Genomic DNA, 20,084 nt, shown 5'->3' with positions numbered 1-20,084 from the left:
CATGGAGTGACACATATATTCAGGCCTAAGAATAGAAGTCCTGGAACAGATTTGGTTTCCCTGTGAACTTCTTTATTTCTACAAAAAGGAGCTCAAGATGGATATCCTGGACAACTGGTATCTCAGCAGAGAAATAATACGACAGACAGAACATATGGCCAAACATTGCTTGAGTGTATAAAGTGCTCATATGATATTTGTTAAGCTGTAGTTACATTTGTTTTGGAAGAAAATTATATTTTCTAGGCCTCTCATTGGGAATAAGTTTTCATAAAAAGAGTAAAGGCAAACATAATGAAAATTTTAATATATAAAAACATGTTAAGTCCAATTTTGAGTGAATTTTGCAAGCACGCAGCTCTTGACTTGAATTAAAAAAAGGTCTTGAGCCAAATCTTTCATTTCTTGTGCCTCCAAAACTTCCATTGGCAGCGGTGCAAATTCTGGATTGATGAATAAAACATTATCAGATGCTTTGTTTGATCTCAAGAGATCAAATGTTTGATTTTTGATTCAATTTTCTTCCCTTAACATTAAAAAAAAAAAAAATCTACTTAATGGAAATATATAGAAGACATTCAGTATCCAAGAGTATCTCCAAATTCACGTAAGTGTTAACTGAAGACTGGACAGACAAATAAAAGTGCTTGAATTCTACTCCAATGCTAAAATGCTGACTTCAGGCTCTTTTAAAAGCCGTATTATTATTATTAAAAATTGTATTACCATTTTCCAAGAACTACTATAAAATAAAAAGTGCTAAAACTAAGTAAAGGAATTAAAGACATATGTAATCTGTGACATGTTCAAGGAAAATAGCCAGATTAGAAAAGACCACATGAGCAATCTAGTTAAAAAACTTGAACACTTTTTCCTTTCTTCATTAACTACTACTCTCACAAGCAGATACGTCCTTGCCAAATATTTAGCCACATGTTTCACCTTGAGCACTGATTTGCTCATTTAGGGTCCAAGATTTTAAACCATAAAAGAGAAACTAAGACACAATTAAGTGCTATTTAATTAGGCCAGTAACATAACTGCAACTTTAATAAATGCTTGTGTACAAACCATAATTTTTTAGCCTGTACTGATTTTTAAAAAAAATAAGTTTCATAAAATATTCTACCAGATAAATTATGCCCTTTGAATCTTCAGCAACATCCTTGTCCTTGTCATTGAATTCAATATCCTTGTTCTAATAAAATATTTATTTCAAGTAGCTCAGTTCTGTTTACCATGCTGATAAATATGCATTTTGCAACAGCTTACAATTTTCCTCAACTGGATAAATCTGTGGGGCGAGGAAATCTTTGTTTAGTTTTTACAAAATGTAAATATCAGAATAACAGTTTATTTTCTGCCATGTTTTGATTAATAGAGAAAATAAAAATAAAGCTTTTATTCTCCTCATATTCTAAAACATGAGCACAAATTTTATGAACAATCAGAACTTTAAGATTTCAGAAATATCTCAGAGAATCCTATGTTTTACAGGTGCATTAATACCTGCAAAATTCTGATTGGAGTAATTTGTGGAAATATGGGCATATTTCACATCTTGTAGCAATTATTTCTATAGTATAATTGATAAATCTTATTATAAGTATGTACATTATCCAAGAAAACATCTTTGATTGCAGAAAAAGTATTGAAAATGTGAATGTATCCTGAAATATACATAACAGAAGTGTTAAGTTTTTATTAGGAAATCACATTTAAAAAGATAAAGAGCATGTGTAACACTACATGACTTCTTTTTTTTTTACTTAATTTCATACTCTCATTATTTGGAGTTCCCTATTTTCTCAAAACATAATGAAAACCACAGTAAATACATTTTTTGGAAAATATTTTTTTATTATAAAATGTACAGTATATTGACCTTAATATTATAAAACACTGTAATGTATCAGAGTCTTGTAAAGACCAATAATTTATAAAATGAGACCAAGTTCATTGTTACTCTTTCTAGTCTCATAGTCTAATTTTAAAATATATATAAAATATATAATGAATGATTTGACTGTAGCATCCTTAGTAGCTGGAAAAGGTTTGTTCATATGTTAAGGTAACTAATGTCTGCACGTATTTTTATTAAAATATATCACTCTTATTTGCTAAGTTAAGTCTTTGATTTTGAAGAGCTGATAGAAGCATGAACAGAAAGGTTAGTAATCATATTCTATAAGGCTAGATTATGTAAAAGCGCTGCAGGGTACAAAGAAAATTATGTTTTACTAAAGCACTTCTATCACTGCAGCTCATTAATTAACAATTAATACTTCTTTGGTACTTTTAAGGTGCTTGTTAGAACAAGGAATAGCTTTGGACTATTGACAAGAATAGAGAACTTTAGGTCTCAGATGCTATTGGATAGCATGAAAAACCACCCTACACTGTCTTAACAATTTAAAGACCTTTTCCAACATGTTAGTCTCCTCAGTTTCAGTATGTCTACTGTGTCCTTTTATTGCAGGAACTTACTACCATATTGAGTACAAAAGCAATGCACTTTGCATGAAAATAGGATTAATTCATTTTTTTTCTGTCCTCAGCCTTTCTGGCTTCCTTGCAAGCAGTACTTTGTGCACTAGCTTGGCAGTGACTTGAACATGAGTATCCAGCCAAAAGCATTTGTTTTAGTGTTAGAATATGTGTATGTAGGTTGTTTTCGAATCACTGCCTAGTATATTTTTAGCAGTGCATTTATAGAAGCCTGCATCTCTTTGAGTAGACTGCTGGATGACTAATGACCCCTGAGGGTGGAGGAATTTGTTTCCATACAGACGGGACTGAGCTCCTGTTGTCAGATGTGATTTGTCTGGAAGCTCCCATGTTATTTCTGCTTTAGGAATCCCAATGGCCATGCAGTTCAGTTTTACTGAATTTCCAGGCCTGGCGTAAATGACAGGTGCTGGCTCACTGGTGATCCGGGGTGGATAGGCTATCACAATGACAGGCACATTCATAACCGAAGTGCCATACTCTGTGGACACCTTGCACAGGTAAGTGCCCCTGTCAAATACTGAAGCCTCGCGCACTGTCAGTGAGCCATTCTCCAGTAGGGAAAAGCGACCCACAGCTTGGGGGGCATCCAAAACCATTCCATTGGGCAGCGTCCAGGAGATCTGCGCCTGCTGGGTTGGGTGGGTGATGCAATGGAGCTGCAGAGTTTCTCCATTGATGATGCTCACCAAGTTGTTGTACTGGTTGCTGATTTCTGGCCTGAGTCCCACCTTCAGGAAGACTACTCGTTCCACATAACCTCCCGGGTTTCTGGCTGTACAGCGGTAAGTCCCAGCATCCCCAGCAGAGAGGCTGCTGATGTGTAAGATCCCATCCCTCTTATGGTAAAACCTGTGCAGACGGCTGCCACTCAGCACTTCAGTGCCATTGGGAAGGATCCAGCTTGTGCTGGGCTTGGGGTTCCCCTGGACTGAGCAATTCAGATTGATGCTGTGCCCAGCAATGGCAGTGATCCTTTCACTGACAGGGTCTCTGAAGGAGGGTTTCTCCAAACGGTCTGTGATGAGGAGCTGCACTATCAGTCTTGCTTCCCCTCCTTCATTCCGTCCGATGCATATGAGCTGCACCGCGTCTGTCTGCCTCACCCCTCTGATGTCCAGTGTACCATTGCGATGCACAGTGATCCTGTTCCCATAGTAGGGAGCTGGCAGGATTACTCCTTCTGGAAAAGCCCATAAGACCCGTGGAGCAGGGATGCCTTCAGCTTTGCAGTCAATAAGTTTCCGGCTGTCCCTGATGGCTGTCTCCCTCACAGATGTTATTGCACTGAGGTGACCATTGATTCTGGGAGGCTGAACGTTAACGTGGATCCAGACGATTTTCCGATCTTCTCCAGCACTGTTCCGCACTACACAAGTATAATTACCACTGTCAGATCTTTGGGCCTTTTGGATGAGGAGGGTGCCATCCTTATATACCTGGTATTTGTCAGATAGGTCAGGAATCGGCCTGTTGGCTGGGGAGAGCCAGGTCACTTTGGGAGTGGGTTCTCCTTTGGCTTCACATGCTACTGTGACAACATCACCATAGGGTACATTAATAATGGCGTAGGTTTTGTTCCTGATAGTTGCAGGCTCGGCCACTACTTTGACCCGCACTTTCATCTCATCTTTCCCAATCTGGTTCTCAGCATAGCAGGTGTAGTCCCCTTCTTCTCTCAGTCCAACGTCATTGAAATACAGAGTTCCATTATTGAAGACCACATATCGCTTTGTCCGGCTGCCGCTGTCATCTGACTGCATGAAGGTATTGATCATGCTCCCATCTGGGAGACCCCAAGAGATCTCAGGATTTGGCAGACCTGTGGCTACACAGTCAACTTTCAGGTCCCCTCCATACTTGACCTTGTGGTTATTCGTGTTCTTATGTTCTATTTTTGCTGGTTTCATCATCACATTCACTTTGAGGACCACGTAATCATCCCCAATCTTATTGCGGGCAACACACAAATAGTCTCCTGCATCTTTATCCGTAACTGAATGGACAACCAAAGTCCCATTGCTGAACACTTTGATTCTAGTCTCCAAGCTACTGTAAGGAGAGAAAAAAAGAACAGAATATGAGCTGCAAAATTACATTTTAGGTTATTAATTATTAAGTGAAACCTGGGGGAAAAAAACCAACAATACCACAATACTGAAAAAAAGGAGAGGAGCATTGCTATTGTTAGATAATTGGATTGTCTGAAATGTCCAAGATATTCACCACCAAAAAAAGCAAATGGAAAAAAAAATAAAAATTCTACTCACTTTTAACCAAGCAATTCTGTTCCATTCAATGACTTTAACAGTGGTTTTGACCATTAAATGACCATTAAATATCAAAAGATGGTATTTTTTACTCTTCTGACTGCATGTACAGTAGTCTGTAACATTCAAATATGGGATCTCTGAATGATATACTCCATGCAAACCTATATGGACTATAACTATACAACCATGTTAAAACTATCATGCTTACTTAAGTAATTATAAGATTATTTCTTTACCCTGTATTTACTGTGTATAATGATTTGTACAACAGATAATCAAAATTCAGTGATCCTGTTTCTCCTGGGGAAAAGCAGGCACCTATGCAACTCTATGCAGAATAAGCACACTGGAACAAGCAGGGAACAAGCTGTATATCTTAACTTTTGCCACTGGACTTTTTACTGCATTTACAAGTGGCTGTAAAAGACAGAGTTGCAACTTGTCCTAAACAATTGAAGCTGGGTTTTCAAGAGTACTGTTGCTTTCAAGAAAATTATGCTAAGTTATGAATTGGCTATCTTTTGATATAATTTCAAATTCTTCCTTAAGGATTGGGGGCCTTATTCAAAACTCACAGAAGTCAAGAATGAAACTTGTACAGATATGAATGGTCTTTTCTCTAAGTTAATCTAAACTGTAACTTAGCTGTGATACCTCAAATAGTAATTTACCTGTGCAGGGAATCAATCATCCTTTTGGAAGGTAACCTCCATAAAATCCGAGGCCAGGGGTCACCAGAAGCACTACAGTCCAAATGCAAGACGCTGCCGTATGTTACATCTGTCCTCTGAGGAGAGCTCCCAGTGATCTTAGCATTAGATGCATGCTTCTTCACATGGAGTTGTATTGTTCTCCTGGCAGCTCCTACCATGTTAGCAGCAATGCACTCATAAGTCCCACTGTCCTTGGGGGAGACATTGCGAATATAAAGAGTTCCATTGGGAAAAACAAATAAATTCCCATTGACAAACTGAGATGGTCGCATTTGTGTGCCATCAAAGACCACCCAGCGGATGCTGGGAGAAGGTGATGCTTTGGCAGTGCAGTGGATGTTGATACTACTACCAAGGGGCAAGGAAATGTTCTCTTGCTTATCTTGCTGGATGATGGGGGGTAAGGCTGCAATGTGCAGCCTCACTGCAATGCTGTCAGCTCCTGCAGCATTGCTTGCTACACATTTGTAAACTCCTCGGTCTGAAAAAGTTGCTTGCTTGATAGACAAGGTTCGATTTTCATGAAGCATTATCCTGCCTTCTGTGGTGGTGACTGTCTGCAAAATCTTCCTGTCTGGGAAGATCCATGAAATATGTGGGCTTGGAGTCCCACTAGCCTGACATTCCATTGCTATGGTCTCTCCAAAATAGACAGTAACATCTCGATAGCGGGAAAGTAAAATTTTGGGCTGGTGGGCTAAAACTGTGACCACAATGAGCATTTTATCTATGCCATGCAGGTTCTGAGCTGTGCACAAATACTGTCCATGATCCTGAAGTTGAACATTACGGATAAGGAGGGTTCCATTTTTCCAGACTTCAAACCTTTGTAACCTGGTGTTGGCTGTCATAAGAGCTCCTGGGAAGGTGAGAGAAAAGAAAGAAAAGTCAAAGGGATCAAGACATACATTGTCACATTTAAAAAGTCTTATGTAAGATTTTAGATTTACTTAACAACTACAGCTTCAGATGGATCACATGACATCTTCTGTCACTCTCCATAGCTCGAATTAGTCTTTGTTTCTATTTCAGAACTAACCATACTAGCTTGGAAGCATGTATAGTGTGGGAACTGTTAAGGACTTTGTGCTTTAGGATTCCTCTTAAATCTTTATGTAATTTCTCTTTTTCTTTTGCTTATGGAGATAACACACACATCAATATTTAAGGCAGCAATGTTAACAACACTGTTAACAATACTCACAAGTGTTGCCATAATAAATTATAACTGCTGCAAATAATCCAATTTGGCTGCTATTCTCTCTTAAAAAATAAACTCAGTAAATGATAGGGGTTTTCTTTTACTACAAGAAATATTGCAAAGCTATTTTTACCTGTAATGATTAGTTGCAATTAGTCACATTTTATCTATAATGATTCAAAGAGATATAAATTAATTTTCAGTGTTTTGGACTATTCTTGCAATCATGTTGCATTTCTATGCAACAACAAAAGTATTTGTACCCTTAAAAAATACGTGGAAGAACACGTTTTCCTCTTACCTGTAGAGACTTTTGTCCAAGTAATAAAAGGCTTGGGTTCCCCTACTGCATCACAAGGGATAACAGCATCTGTTTCAGCAAGGATGGATATGCTCTGAGAACCTTTTGTGATAATTTTAGGTCTTTCTCCATGTATCCTGAAATTACTGGAAGACTGAATTACAGTTGAATTGTGTGGCATAATGCCTCCCACATAAGGCACAGATGGAACTTTTTGAGGATGATGATGGACATTTTTAAAAGGATGAACTGTAGTGGGTATCTGTGGGTTCGTGTGCTGAGAGAGAAAGACTGGAGGGGTAATCTTCCAAATCACTGGTGGTGGCGATGTAGTGGGTGTGGTATGCGGCATTGAAGGCACTGGAATAGCTGTAGCTTTCTGCACTGTAACCCTAGTAGGAGAGACTTGGGCAACCTTCTTCCCATTTGTGTCTTTTGGGACTAGTTGACTAGGGACTACTGGTTTAGGATGCATGCTTAAGTGAGGGAATATCCTTGTTCTGTTGAAAAGGAATGGCATTCTGGAACTGGGATAATAGGGGATCCCTTGACTTGGTAGTCTCCCTGCTGTGCCTCTGTTATCTGGAACGTAGTTATTTCCAAAAAATCTTGAATTAATATTGTATCTGTTTTGACCATGATTACCAAACTTGCTTGCAGTGAATGGGTTTGTTTTGTGAAATGGAGAGGCTTGTGTTGGGGTAGTTGTTTCTCTCTGAGAGGCCAAAGATTTTTTGTCCTGGATGGTATGTGCTGCATATGCTGTTATCTCTGGTTTGTTTGTGTAGTGAAGAGGCTGGTGTGTTATAAAATAGCGAAATGAACCTTGTGTTATGATATAAGGAGGCTTCACTGTGCCTCTTACTGGATCATGCTTTGGAGGCACAACAGGCAGTCTTTGATTTAAAATTGGTATCATTCCAGCAGGTGGATGGGGAAGGTTTGAATTTAGCAGCAAACTGTTGTTTGACTTGCTCATATACAATTCTTTGAACTGCTCCTTTTTTGACTGTATGCTAATCCTGTTTTGGCTAGAGGAAGGAGTAGGGTCTACGTTCTGTCTTGAGCTCATCACCATTTTGTCACCATCTGCTTCAAGTTGTTTTGCTTCTGGGAACCTTTCTTGATTGAAGGCATTACTTTCCTCAGTGGTATAACGAAGAGAAGGATTTGAAGTGTTTGAAATCGAAGGGGGAAGAGTGACAAGTTTTTTAAACGGAATAAAGGCAGTGGATGTAGTCAGAGGTTTTTCAGTTGTTTGTAAAGAGGGATCATGATGAAATGTATGTGACATAGCTTCCTTTTTATCCACGGAAGATGGCTTTGTCCCAGTTTGAGAAGTAACAGATTTCTTTGTTCCTTGAAGTGGAGAAGTCTGAGTTTCTGTCGTGCTGAAGGAGGAGGACAAAGTAATCATCTCATGTTGCTGAGGTGGCTCAGTTGCTGCTGGTGTTTCTAAAGATACTGTGGGCTTCCACAGTTCTTTTGAAACTGAGAGGTCCTTAAAAACTTCCACGGTGCCAACAGGAATATTTAAATCAGTCGTAGTGGGATAAGTCAGCTGGAATGTTCCAGTGCTTGTTTCATTAACCACAACTTCTGAGTCAAATAGGATAGGTTCTGCCTGAGATTCTGGTTTTGTAGATAGTATCAAGCTGTTCATATGCTCAGAAGTTGTTGGGCTTGATTGTGCTGACTTACTGTCCATAGCTTTAGAATCTGCTTTAATGCCCTTCTCCTCAGATATATTGTCTAATGACTGGTATATTGGCACTTCACTTTGTTCTGGTTTCAGAAGTACGCCTGATTCTTTCGTGGAAACCGCATCATGTACAACATATGATGATAAAACCATGTTAGGTGCAGTTGCTGGAATTGCCAGGGTTTCAGGAGCAGGAGAGTGTATCACATGCTTTGCTTCAGGTGGAGAAGTAGTGGGCCTAAAGAAGGAAGTTGCGACCGCTTCTCTGATTTTGGTAATTTTCTCTAAGACAACTGGATCAGTAACTAATGCCGGAGTGAATTCCATATGTTCCTCTTCCTTAGCCTGCATTTTGACATTGTTTTTAAGATCAGGACTTTCAAGAGTTGCAGAAGAACTTTTGGTCACAGCTTCAACTTCAGGTGTCCTTGGAACTATAGGATTTGCCTCTGTGGTTAAAATAACAGGAGGAAAAGGCTTTGGTCTTTGTCGGATTCTGTTTGGCCTCAATCTCCTTCTCCCAAAAGGCCTTTTTCTAGCACGCTGAGTAACAAGTGAAGGCATAGTCTTCCTATAGGGAGTTGTTGTTGTGGCCACAGTGGTCAATCTACTTATGGAAGAAGCAGTTTTTATCCCTTCTGCTGTTTTATGAAGAGCATTAGTACTATGCAAAATTAATGCAGGATCTGGTTTTGAAGTAGCCAGGTTTCTATGTTCTCTTCCCTGAAAACTCTCTGCATAACTGCTGGATATGCTTTCTTCAGTCACTGTACTCCTGTGGGTCTCAGGTTCTTCCTTGCTCTGAACCACAATGGGTGTGACAGCTGGAAAATTTGTACTTAAGTCTGCCATTTTTGTCTGACCCGAGGATACTTCTTTGTGCTGGTGTATGAAGTCATTGCTCTTTTCTGTAACAAATGGAGAAACAGATGAAAAAATGGTAGCAGTACCTATAGAATCTGTTGGGATGATCTCATCCAACTGAGGTGTTAAAATTATGGTGTCAGTACTCATGAGGTCCACTTCATTTAACTTCACACTTGTCTCCAAGATGCCACGAAGATCCACAGTCTGAGATTCAGCCAGGACAGTAGTATCAACTGGTAGCTCAGCAAATGCAGAATTTTCATCTGATGCGGAAAATATAGTTCTATCTACATTTCCCACTGTGACTGAACTGCTCTGACTATTAGGAAAGTTTGTTACAAATTGTCTGATTAGAGGTTCTTCAGTGAGAGCATGGATATTTTCTTTGAGTAAAAGCGAATCATGAGTCCTGACATCAAGATGCTGCTGGTCTTCAGGTTGAACAGTTGCAGAGACAGGAGTTGCATATGGACCTGATACAGCAGTTTCTACAGAGTATACACTTGCAGGTGTTTCTAAAGCCCTGTGGTCAGAAAAAGGCTCAGTTTCTGACCTTGTTAATATGGACTGTACTGAAAATGCTTTAGTGTTGTGGGAAACAGTGACTGATAATGGCTCATCTTCACCCATAGGTGATGTATCGGCAGAAGAATCTACCACATCAGCTGCTGTCTCTGAAGGCGGAGGGCTGGCTACTGGATGAGGGACTGGAGTTGTTTTCTGTGTGACTGATGGCAGTGCAGCTGTTAAAGAAATGGCTGTAGCTGTTGTTGTTCTAGGAAGATTCTTCCCACGAACCTTTGCCAGAATGTCAGCCCAATGCTGTGGATTAATCTGCTTGCTTGCCACATTAATTCTTCTTCGAGATTCAAATACTCTCCGGCCTTCTGCAATATTGCTGTCTTGGGTTCCATCAGTACTTTTCCAAATTTTCATTTTCCTTCTGCCTTTCTTCCCCTTTTTAATTTGAGCCCCTGGTACCTGGTCAGTTTCTTGTTTAAAGGATATTTCTCGATCTTTCAGGTGGTTCTTTCTTCGTGGGAATTCCTCCACCCCTCCTGCCCCTGATCCCTCTCCATTATCTATGACTCGCCCTCTTGTCTTTGACAAACTTCTTGAGCCAGGGCGCTTTTTTAGTTTTACCCTTTTAAATGACCTGTCAGACACCATTTTATTCACTGTGACCCTTACAACTAACTGATCTGATCCCTGCTGATTGACAGCCACACACCTGTAATGGCCACTATCACTGATGTGGCTTTTTGGAATAAGCAAAGTACCATTGTCCAACATATATCCTTTTGAAGAGTTTGATAAATCATTAAGTACTTGGCTGTTTGGAAGAATCCAGCTCATCTGTGGCTCTGGGATGGCAACTGCATTGCAAGGCAAAACTATTGGATCTCCAACATTTTTTTCAACTCTCACTGCATTTGAATCAGCTACCTGAATAGCTGGAGGCTGCACTAGAAGTCTGTAAGCCAATATGTCCACATCATCTCTCACCTGGGCAACACAGTGGTACAAACCACCATCAGTGTAACTCACTGCTTTGATTATTAGCTGGCCGCTACTGAGAATGGAAAACCTACTCTCTTTCTGATTAAATGGTGCCTGCAGTTTAGTCCCATCTGGAAAGAGCCACTGAACGGAGGGGCTCTCAGAGGCTTTCACATTGCAGCTCAGCTGACATTCTGACCCTTCCACCACACTCTGCGCTGTCCTTGTGCTCTGGTTTTGCTCTATCATTACCCAGCTTCTCTGCTGCCCAGTGTCTTTGGTACGAATTGTCTGAGAAACCACAGTAAAAAAAGACAGCACCACTTTTTTCCCTGTACTCTGGCGCCTGTTTAATTGGATATTTATAAGAGGTTGCATTACCCAGGAAGGCTCAGCCAATATTTGAGCTTTTACACCTGTGTAGTAAAGAGCATCATAATCTGAGCCTTGCCTGTACCGGTAGCTTATTTTAGGTTCTTTACTGAGCATAAGTTCCCTCTCTAATTTGACAGGTACTTCACTGTAATAAGCTATAAGCTTCCATAGTTTTTCATAGTTTTCCCGATTCATTGGACATTCAAAATCCAGTGAAATTGTGGCATTTATATCAATCTCCTGAGTCTGGATTTGATTCCACTGAATTTTAGTAGAACCTGTTGGTTTTTTTATTTCACAGTTCAGGTGGACCACGTTGCCATGCTCATCAGTCATATTTAGAGCAATGTTCCATGGAGAGGACTGAAACTCTTCCAGAGGGAGTTCATAACTGTCACCATCTTCTTCTTCTTCAGTGCTGCTATTCTGCTTCACTGAAGACTGAATGACAGGTTTTCTACAAGAAATATCTTTCAAGTTTTGAATATCTTCTTTCTGCAGCTGTTTCGGGCTGTCACACTTAGGACAGAGCTGTCCCCCTTCATAGGCTTTATCCTTTTTGCATTTTAAAACACCTGCAAGGAAAAAAAAAATAGGGAAAACAAAAGATAGGTAAGCTGAAGAACTCTGTTCTGGAGTCAGAGAACTCTCAAAGTGTGAAATGGACCACATGAGGAATGCATTATGGCATATGACACATAAGGCAAAGCTTAAAATGGCACCTCTTTGTTTTCACAGTTGAATGGGTGCCTGATTCTCAAACTGACCGCAATTTCTTCTGACTTTAATGAGAGGATTAATTACTTCATCTTTCTGAAAATTAGATTCACTGCCTCTGAATAAAATGCCTTGAAATTGAAGTGTTCACAATAACATTTTACAAGTCAATAAAAATCTATGCTGTATCAAAAAGTCTGTATCTGTACAATGACAGGCTACCAATCTAACTGATGAATCTAATGTGAAGAGGACTGGGTCCCCTCGGCTTTCAAAAATTCAGCATTTACCTCAGAAATGCTGGACTTCCTCATTAAATAATCCAGGAAGCTTTTTATTTTTCTCTATTCATTAAAAACAGTACTGGCAATCCAGAAAACATTCTACTGTAGCTACCAAAATCTGCTGACTAGTTCCTGCACTTACAAGCTATTTGTCAGCAGCAAAAGAAAAATGAAAGTGCCACTTCTTCCCTGACCTCTGAAATAACTGTAAACTCTGTAATGCTAAAATAAAAACTAAAACAGAAAAGGAGTGCTAAACCAGGAAATGATAGCCTTGACTCCTCTCTTTTATCAATGCCAGAAAGACTTGTCTGCAAAATAAGTGTCATATAATTATTACATTGCTCTGCTCACTAGAATGTCAAATGTCACCTCACATGTTTAGTTTGGAAACATGTTGTAAATAAAATGTATTCCAATTATTCTAGGAATAAGTGTCATGCTGAGGAATGAGAGATCTTTGAATCAATGAACAATATACGGGTGGGTTATAAGGCAAAATTTTAGGAGAAGGGGAAAAGAGTGGCAGAATTTCATACTATTTTTTAATTGAAAAATATATGCTTTTCTGGTCTGACAAATCAATTTTCTTGAGAAGTTCTTAAAAATGGAATATTTAACTTAACCTGTCTATCACTTGCAGATTCAAATACGATGTTTCAAAGATAAGGAAAGCACGCTCCATGACAGAACTGTCCCACAATCAACTTGGCAGTGACCACACTGGTCTAAAGAACTTTAACAGCTCTATCTGGACAGAATTCCCAAAGATGTTAATATTATAGTTACATAAAGATACAATATCTTGTCATATATGAAAATGGCATGGATAAATTCTTCTCTCTTTCCAATAATCACTACTGTTGTAGTGTAAAAAGGGAATCTAATTCAATAAAAATTCTAACAAGCCAACACTGTGCAAGGAAAAAAAAAATCATCTAATATTTCATAGCTCTAACTTACAGTGCAACTTAAGTAGACTTAATACACATTATCATTTGGATCAAGAACAGTACGTAAGAATATTAAAATGTAAGTTAGCAAAATACAGTATCAAAGTTAGATGCCTCAACTATCAGTTCAGGCAGGAACACTTACATTACAGATCCAAGTATCACACACACTCTTAAAAGTACTGTCCTATAACTAAGTGCAAAACTGCAATGAATTACATTTTCTAAGATGACAAGACTGACCATACATGCTCCAAATCTTTATATAAAACTTGTGACTTCAGCACTCATTTGAGAACATCTTCAGTTGCATTCAAATGACAATTCCATCTTAATATTTTAGTGGAAGCTCTGGTGTAACACCAGTCCCTGTGGTTTACTATGGTAAGGACTTAGCTATCTGAGATGGGGCACTGGTGAACTGAGATGTCCAAATTGAAAACTGACATTCAAAAAACCCTCATTTAGTGTATTCCTGATATAGAGGTATTATAAAACTGTTTGGAGTTTTTTGGTTTGGGTTTTTTTGTGTTTTTTTTTTCTTCTAGTATTTTGCTTCTGCACATGACAAGAAGTGTTACAGCCTAAGCAGTGTGATACTTATCTCAGATCTAAGCCTGAACAAATTATTCTAGGGAAAAAAAATGCAGGATTGTAGGTGATCTCTGAAAATACTTAAAATACATTTGATCCATCATAAAATGAAGTTGTGGTTAATGAATAAACTCGGTTAGACATGAAGGATACATATTACATAACAGTCATAATGTTAATAGCATCAAAGGACTCATCCAGGAATTTGGAAACCTGATTTCTATTCTGTCCTTTGCCAAACAAATTAAAATCCAATGTTCCCACCTCCCATGAGAGCACACAGTTACTAGCTTTGTTGGCTGATGACAAATGCCAGCCCTTAGTAAAACGTGTGCTGCTGTGCAAAGGAACACTAACAGGTTATGACCTATCTCCTCCTTCCAATTATAAACTTCACAATCACTTCTTACATCTTGAATGCAATGGCTAATTCCGTTGTTGTTGAATACAAATTTTTAGCTAGTGGCACACAACTGCTTCCTGTTTACACTGGTTTGTTTTTTTTTAAATACATGCATTTATTGAATGGTAACAGAACATAATAGTGCACCTAGACACCATATAGGTAATAGTACCCAGGAAATAACAAAACCATCCATATGCAGAACAAGAAAAAAAAAGTCCAACATTATGAGCTGAAGAAGCACTGGTATTTTTCCTCTTACCTCCAGACACTTCATTCCATTCAAGGAGCCACTTTAAACTGCAGTCACAGGCCCATGGATTCCCATGAAGGTAAAGATTTTCCAGCAGTGGCATGCCTTGAAATATCCCTGCAGGCAAGGTCGTAAGAGCATTTTCAGACAGGTACAGATGTCTTACTGTTGACAGTTTGAAATAATCAAGGACCACAAATGTTGAAAAGGTGTTGGGGTGAAGCTGCTGGAGCAAATTTCCTTCTAAGTGGACCAGTCTCAGAGAAGTTAATCCATTAAAAGCATTTGGATGAATAAACTCAATTCTGTTGTGGTCCATGTGCAGTCTCATTAAGCTTGAAAGTCCTTGGAGAGTTTGGCCAGTTATGACTTTCAATTTATTGTAACTAATTTTGAAAACCTGAGGAAAAAAAAAAAAGAATAAAAGAGATTAATTTTGGTTTTTGATCTACGTACAAATAGAATAGCAAGCAAGCAGAAGTTTTCCTCCCACATTCAAATATCCTTTGCACCACTGAAAAATTATATGCTGGTCAAAGAGGGAAGAATACAACTGAGTATTAGCTGGCATTATCAAGTACGACATAGGCATAGTTAATAGATCTCCAACGTATCTGAGGGGAAAATGGTATCTTAATCCTATGAAAGGCACTACAAAAACCACTTATTTTTGTCTGCTGTTATTAATGGAAGTTAGGAAGACCTGAGCATTACCTGTAGAGACACAAGATCTTTCAAAGCACCATTAGGTATATTTTGAATGTCATTTCCATGTATCATGAGCAACTCCAGTTTTGTAAGTCCTGCAAAGGAGTTTTCGTATATAGACTGTATGCTGTTAAACCTGGAAAAAAAATCACATGTGCAGTTACATTTTATGCACTGACTATCATGGACTGCAACTGTAAAATTAGTACAACCTAAATTTCAGGAAAAATTGGAGGGATCTTAATGCATTGTCAAAGGGCCAGAAGTTACTGAAATATTTCACAAGGCCAAGTATACTTAGTTCATGTTTACATTAAGATTCTTTTAACTCCATTTGTGGCACTGTAGCCATAATTTAGGAGTGAGAGTAATAAAAAGGCATTTAAGTTCTAATAGTTGTCAGTATGTTTTTCCATGCAGTTCAGTTTATGGAATGGTAATAAATTTATGGCTTGTAGCCAACCAATGATGCTATGGAGCCTGACAAATTAGACAGCCTGCAGTGTTGCCAAAACAGCATCTAACAATACATGAACAAAGATTTGGAGAGAGGACATTAAAAATGGCTATCTCCCAAACAGCTCAAGAAGCAGGAAGTCTCATCCTGCTTCACTTACTGTTACAACATGTAATTGGCTACATCAACTACAACTAATTACATAAGAACGAGGAATTGACCTTCCAATTATATCATTTGAGCCTACAAACTGTGTTTAGAGAAGGAACACAGAAAATCTACTTCTCGAAAATAATTCAATTTCACTTTGGACAAATAAATCAGGTTTTACTTGCCAAGATGGAAGTCTTAAGTTTGGCAGCCTAGCTCTACATTTGGGTTTTCCATATGTAGACATAAAATTAAATGTATGAGCTAATCTGGGCATGAAGTCTCTGAATTAAGCACAGAATTTTAAAGATTTTTACAATTTTTAACACTTTCTAGAAAGGAAGGGAAGAGACAGTAAGAAATTAAAATACTTTCAATATAGAGGAAATACTTTTAGATTCTCATCATGTTATCTATCTGAAGATTCTGAATTTGCTAAAAATTTAGACTACTGTTTTGATGGTTTTAGTCCTACTACAGATCTACTAGGCTTACAGCAGTTATTCTATTAAAATCCCTTATTTTAACATCAGTCCTTCTAAAAAATAAGAACTTCTCCAAATAAGATCTTTTCTTAAATTATTTCCAGTTAGCAAAATAATCTTTAATTCCTAAATATATAGCATCTTAAAATAGAAATATGGTAAAAGCTCTTTTCCAAAATAAAGAAATGCAACAACAGATAGTTAAGGATGTTTCTCCCTGGGAAAGAACACACTCACACAATGTCATTTGTAGTGATGAAACACAAAGACAGGAAAGGGCTTCCATTCTAGCAATATCAAATAATGTACTTTTATTAAAAAATAGCCAAACCCACCTAAATTACTTAGAAGCCTATATTCCATTTCAAAAGCAATTTCGGGATAGAATTTGCCATAAAATGTTGATGTATGGGGGACAGGTGACTGTGAATATGTGTGGGTTTGAATGTGGGAGGAGAGGGAGGCATTTTTGACTCAAAAATGGCATGAGACTGCTGTAATACAGATTTACTGAGTACAAAGGCATTTTGAGACTAAAATTAGGCTTTAGGTGGATAAAGTGAAGGTGGATAGACAATTTAACTACAAAGAAGCAAAAAAAAAAAAATCAAGGTTTCTACTGTCAGTCATTGCATGACCAATTACAGCTTACAGGCCTTGGGGCGGTCGGGGTGAGTTCATACCAGTTAGTGAGGCAGCTTTGATAATAAGTAGAAGAGGACTGTGACTCAAGGACCTACTCGAGCGAATTCAGAGGAGGGCCACAAGGATGATCCGAGGGCTGGAGCACCTCTCCTATGAGGACAGGCTGAAAGAGTTGGGGCTGTTCAGCCTGGAGAAGAGAAGGCTTAGGAGAGATGTTATAGCGGCCTTCCAGTACCTGAAGGGGCCTACAAGAAAGCTGGGGAGGGACTTTTTATAAGGGCAGTTAGTGATAGAACAAGGGGAAATGGCTTTAAACTGGAAGAGGGTAGGTTTAGATTAGATATTAGGAAGAAATTCTTTACTGTGAGGATGGTGAGACACTGCAACAGATTGCCCAAATTAGTTGTGAATGCTCACTCCCTGGAAGTGTTCAAAGTCAGGCTGGATGAGGCTTTGAGCAACTTGATCTAGTGGGAGGTGTCCCTGCTTATGGTGGGGGGGTTGGAACTAGATGATCTTTAAGGCCCCTTCCAACCCATACCATTCTATGATTCTATGATTCTATGATTCTATGATTCTATGATTCTATGATTCTATGATTCTATGATTCTATGATTCTATGATTCTATGATTCTATGATTCTATGATTCTATGATTCTATGATTCTATGATTCTATGATTCTATGATTCTATGATTCTATGATTCTATGATTCTATGATTCTATGATTCTATGATTCTATGATTCTATGATTCTATGATTCTATGATTCTATGATTCTATGATTCTATGATTCTATGATTCTATGATTCTATGATTCTATGATTCTATGATTCTATGATTCTATGATTCTATGATTCTATGATTCTATGATTCTATGATTCTATGATTCTATGATTCTATGATTCTATGATTCTATGATTCTATGATTCTATGATTCTATGATTCTATGATTCTATGATTCTATGATTCTATGATTCTATGATTCTATGATTCTATGATTCTATGATTCTATGATTCTATGATTCTATGATTCTATGACTCTTGCACCATGCCACGTCACATCAGGAACCTAAGCAGCACTTTTGTGATATGCAGCCTACCAACTGTTCTTGCCTTCTCATCTCACCATCTGATAGAGATGACAATACCCTGGCAGAGGAAAGTGAGTTGGAGCCTGAAGAATCTCTCCCCAAAACATTGATGCCTGTTTATATTGCACTTAAGTTCCTTGGGAAAAAAACAAAACTGTAAAAGCAATGCAACAACTTTGTTTTTACTGTATTGCTTTAAGATATCCTATACCTTATCGTTCTCTGAAGTCCTACCTGTCTACACTATAGAATTTTACTCCTATTATATTTTTTTACATCAGGTATAATATTCAACATTTAATAGAAATCCTATACTAGGTTTAATTCAAAATAATTTTTTCTATACCGTAAAAGAGAACATGTCCTATTTGCCAAGAAGAACATACACCATGATATAAATATTTGAACATAACAGTAACCTTTCTTTGAAACATGAGGGCTATACTAAAACTTTATCCATGCCAGTAATTGTAGTGTTTGAAATACAGCGCCTGCAAGTCACCACCCATCTCTGCAATTCTACTTAAAAAGTACACACAGTGATCCCGGCATGCTACACATGTGCAAAGCGTTCCAGGATTTTGCACCAAGAACATAAAACTGTTTGCTACAAACTGCCATACAAACCCAAAATTGATTCTTTCCACGTGTTTTGCAATCCGTGCCGGCACGGCTGCCAGGGACCGAAAGGTGCAGTGGACCTCGGTGGGGAGGTAGCAGGCGCAGGGCTGGGGGCAGGCCAGGGTGGCGGGCGGCAGTCCCAGCCCCAACATCAGCACCAAGGAGAGCGCCCGCGCCGCCGCCCGCTCCCCCATCTTGTCGCCTCCCCTCGCCTCGCTCCTCCTGGGGTGTCCGGGGAAACATGGGGAGGGGGAAAAAGAAACAGAGAAGAAACGATGGTTTAAAAAAAATCCTTTTAAAAAGCTTTATATACCTAGAGATGCTCTGCAGCATCCCAGAAAGTCTGTAGACAATCAAGGCCAAGTTCAGCCATAAAGAGGTTTTCCTTCTTCCAAGTCATTTGCTACTTCAAAGTTAACTTTTCCTCCCTAATGACTTCTACTGTTCTGCTAAATACCTACTCTACTAAAGTTATGTGTTCTCCTTACGGCAGTAAATTTTGTAGGCTTGTTCTATATGCCAAGGGTAGTACTTATATCACCTAAAAATTTGAAAACTTCAAGGGAAGCATCTAGTTCAAGCAAATTGACATGGCTCCCTCTACAGTCAGGGACAGGAAAAAAGTAACCCATATGCACTTGAAGGTGAATAATTTCAGGTATCTACCTGATCAGATACCTAGAAACAGTATAATTCAGCCTGTTTAGGTCTGTAATTAGCTAACTTGCCTAGCCTAGCTGCCTAATGTTTAGACAGGCTACTAACTTCCAGGAGGGTAAAATCTGGCTGAATGAATCTCATTCATTATGTATATGGGCAATGGTATCATTGAGAGAGAAAGAAAGAACTGGTTTGCCAAAGATCTGGACTCCTTTGCCATGCATTACTGTGCAACGTCTGATGTGCTTTTCCATTGCAATCTTAACCAAACAGAAACTATGAATGATTAGAATTGATAAAACTTGGCAATTTATTTAGAAGCATAAGCACAGACCTCAGAGGAAATGTAAGCAAGGAATTTTGTATTTATAATCTTGCCTGGTCTACCAACACTCAAGTTCAGATTTTCAGAACTGTGTGTCTAAACCTGGGTGGTTAGGCCCATGGAGAGTCATTTAAAGATTGACACTGTGCTAGAACAGGCAAGAAAACACAGCTATTATTGACCTTAAGCACTAATAATTTCCAAAAATAAAATAATTTATGTACAAGTCTAAGTACAGATTAAGCAGTCTAACTTTGGAGAAATGAGTCTTAAGTGTCCCTGTTCTTAACTCTACCA

General features: G+C 38.6%; 1 protein-coding gene across 1 annotated transcript; it reads right to left on the bottom strand.

Annotated features, from left to right (window-relative positions):
• Positions 1 to 1,851: 1,851 nt before the first annotated feature.
• MXRA5 (matrix remodeling associated 5) lies at positions 1,852 to 18,996 on the bottom strand. Its single transcript, XM_010171145.2, has 6 exons — positions 18,809 to 18,996; positions 15,359 to 15,488; positions 14,654 to 15,044; positions 6,997 to 12,015; positions 5,453 to 6,353; positions 1,852 to 4,560 (listed from the first exon to the last, which is right to left on the bottom strand). The coding sequence occupies exons 1-6, from the start codon at positions 18,994 to 18,996 to the stop codon at positions 2,649 to 2,651; spliced, it is 8,541 nt and encodes a 2,846-aa protein (XP_010169447.1). The 3' UTR covers positions 1,852 to 2,648.
• Positions 18,997 to 20,084: the final 1,088 nt, after the last annotated feature.

Source organism: Antrostomus carolinensis, unplaced genomic scaffold, assembly GCF_000700745.2.
Source record: "Antrostomus carolinensis isolate BGI_N321 unplaced genomic scaffold, ASM70074v2 scaffold6457, whole genome shotgun sequence".
Lineage (NCBI taxonomy): Eukaryota > Metazoa > Chordata > Aves > Caprimulgiformes > Caprimulgidae > Antrostomus > Antrostomus carolinensis.
The sequence above is the reverse complement of the archived record's forward strand: the minus strand, read 5'-3'. Positions and strand labels throughout refer to the sequence as shown.

What these genes read in the sequence shown, in the direction of transcription:
- MXRA5 (XM_010171145.2), bottom strand. Translation starts at nt 18,996, where the DNA reads ATGGGGGAGCGGGCGGCGGCGCGGGCGCTCTCCTTGGTGCTGATGTTG. An exon ending in AAGATCTTGTGTCTCTACAG is followed by an intron (nt 15,045 to 15,358) that starts GTAATGCTCAGG and finishes TTTTTTCCTCAG; the next exon opens with GTTTTCAAAATTAGTTACAA. An exon ending in ATGGAATGAAGTGTCTGGAG is followed by an intron (nt 12,016 to 14,653) that starts GTAAGAGGAAAA and finishes TTTTCCTTGCAG; the next exon opens with GTGTTTTAAAATGCAAAAAG.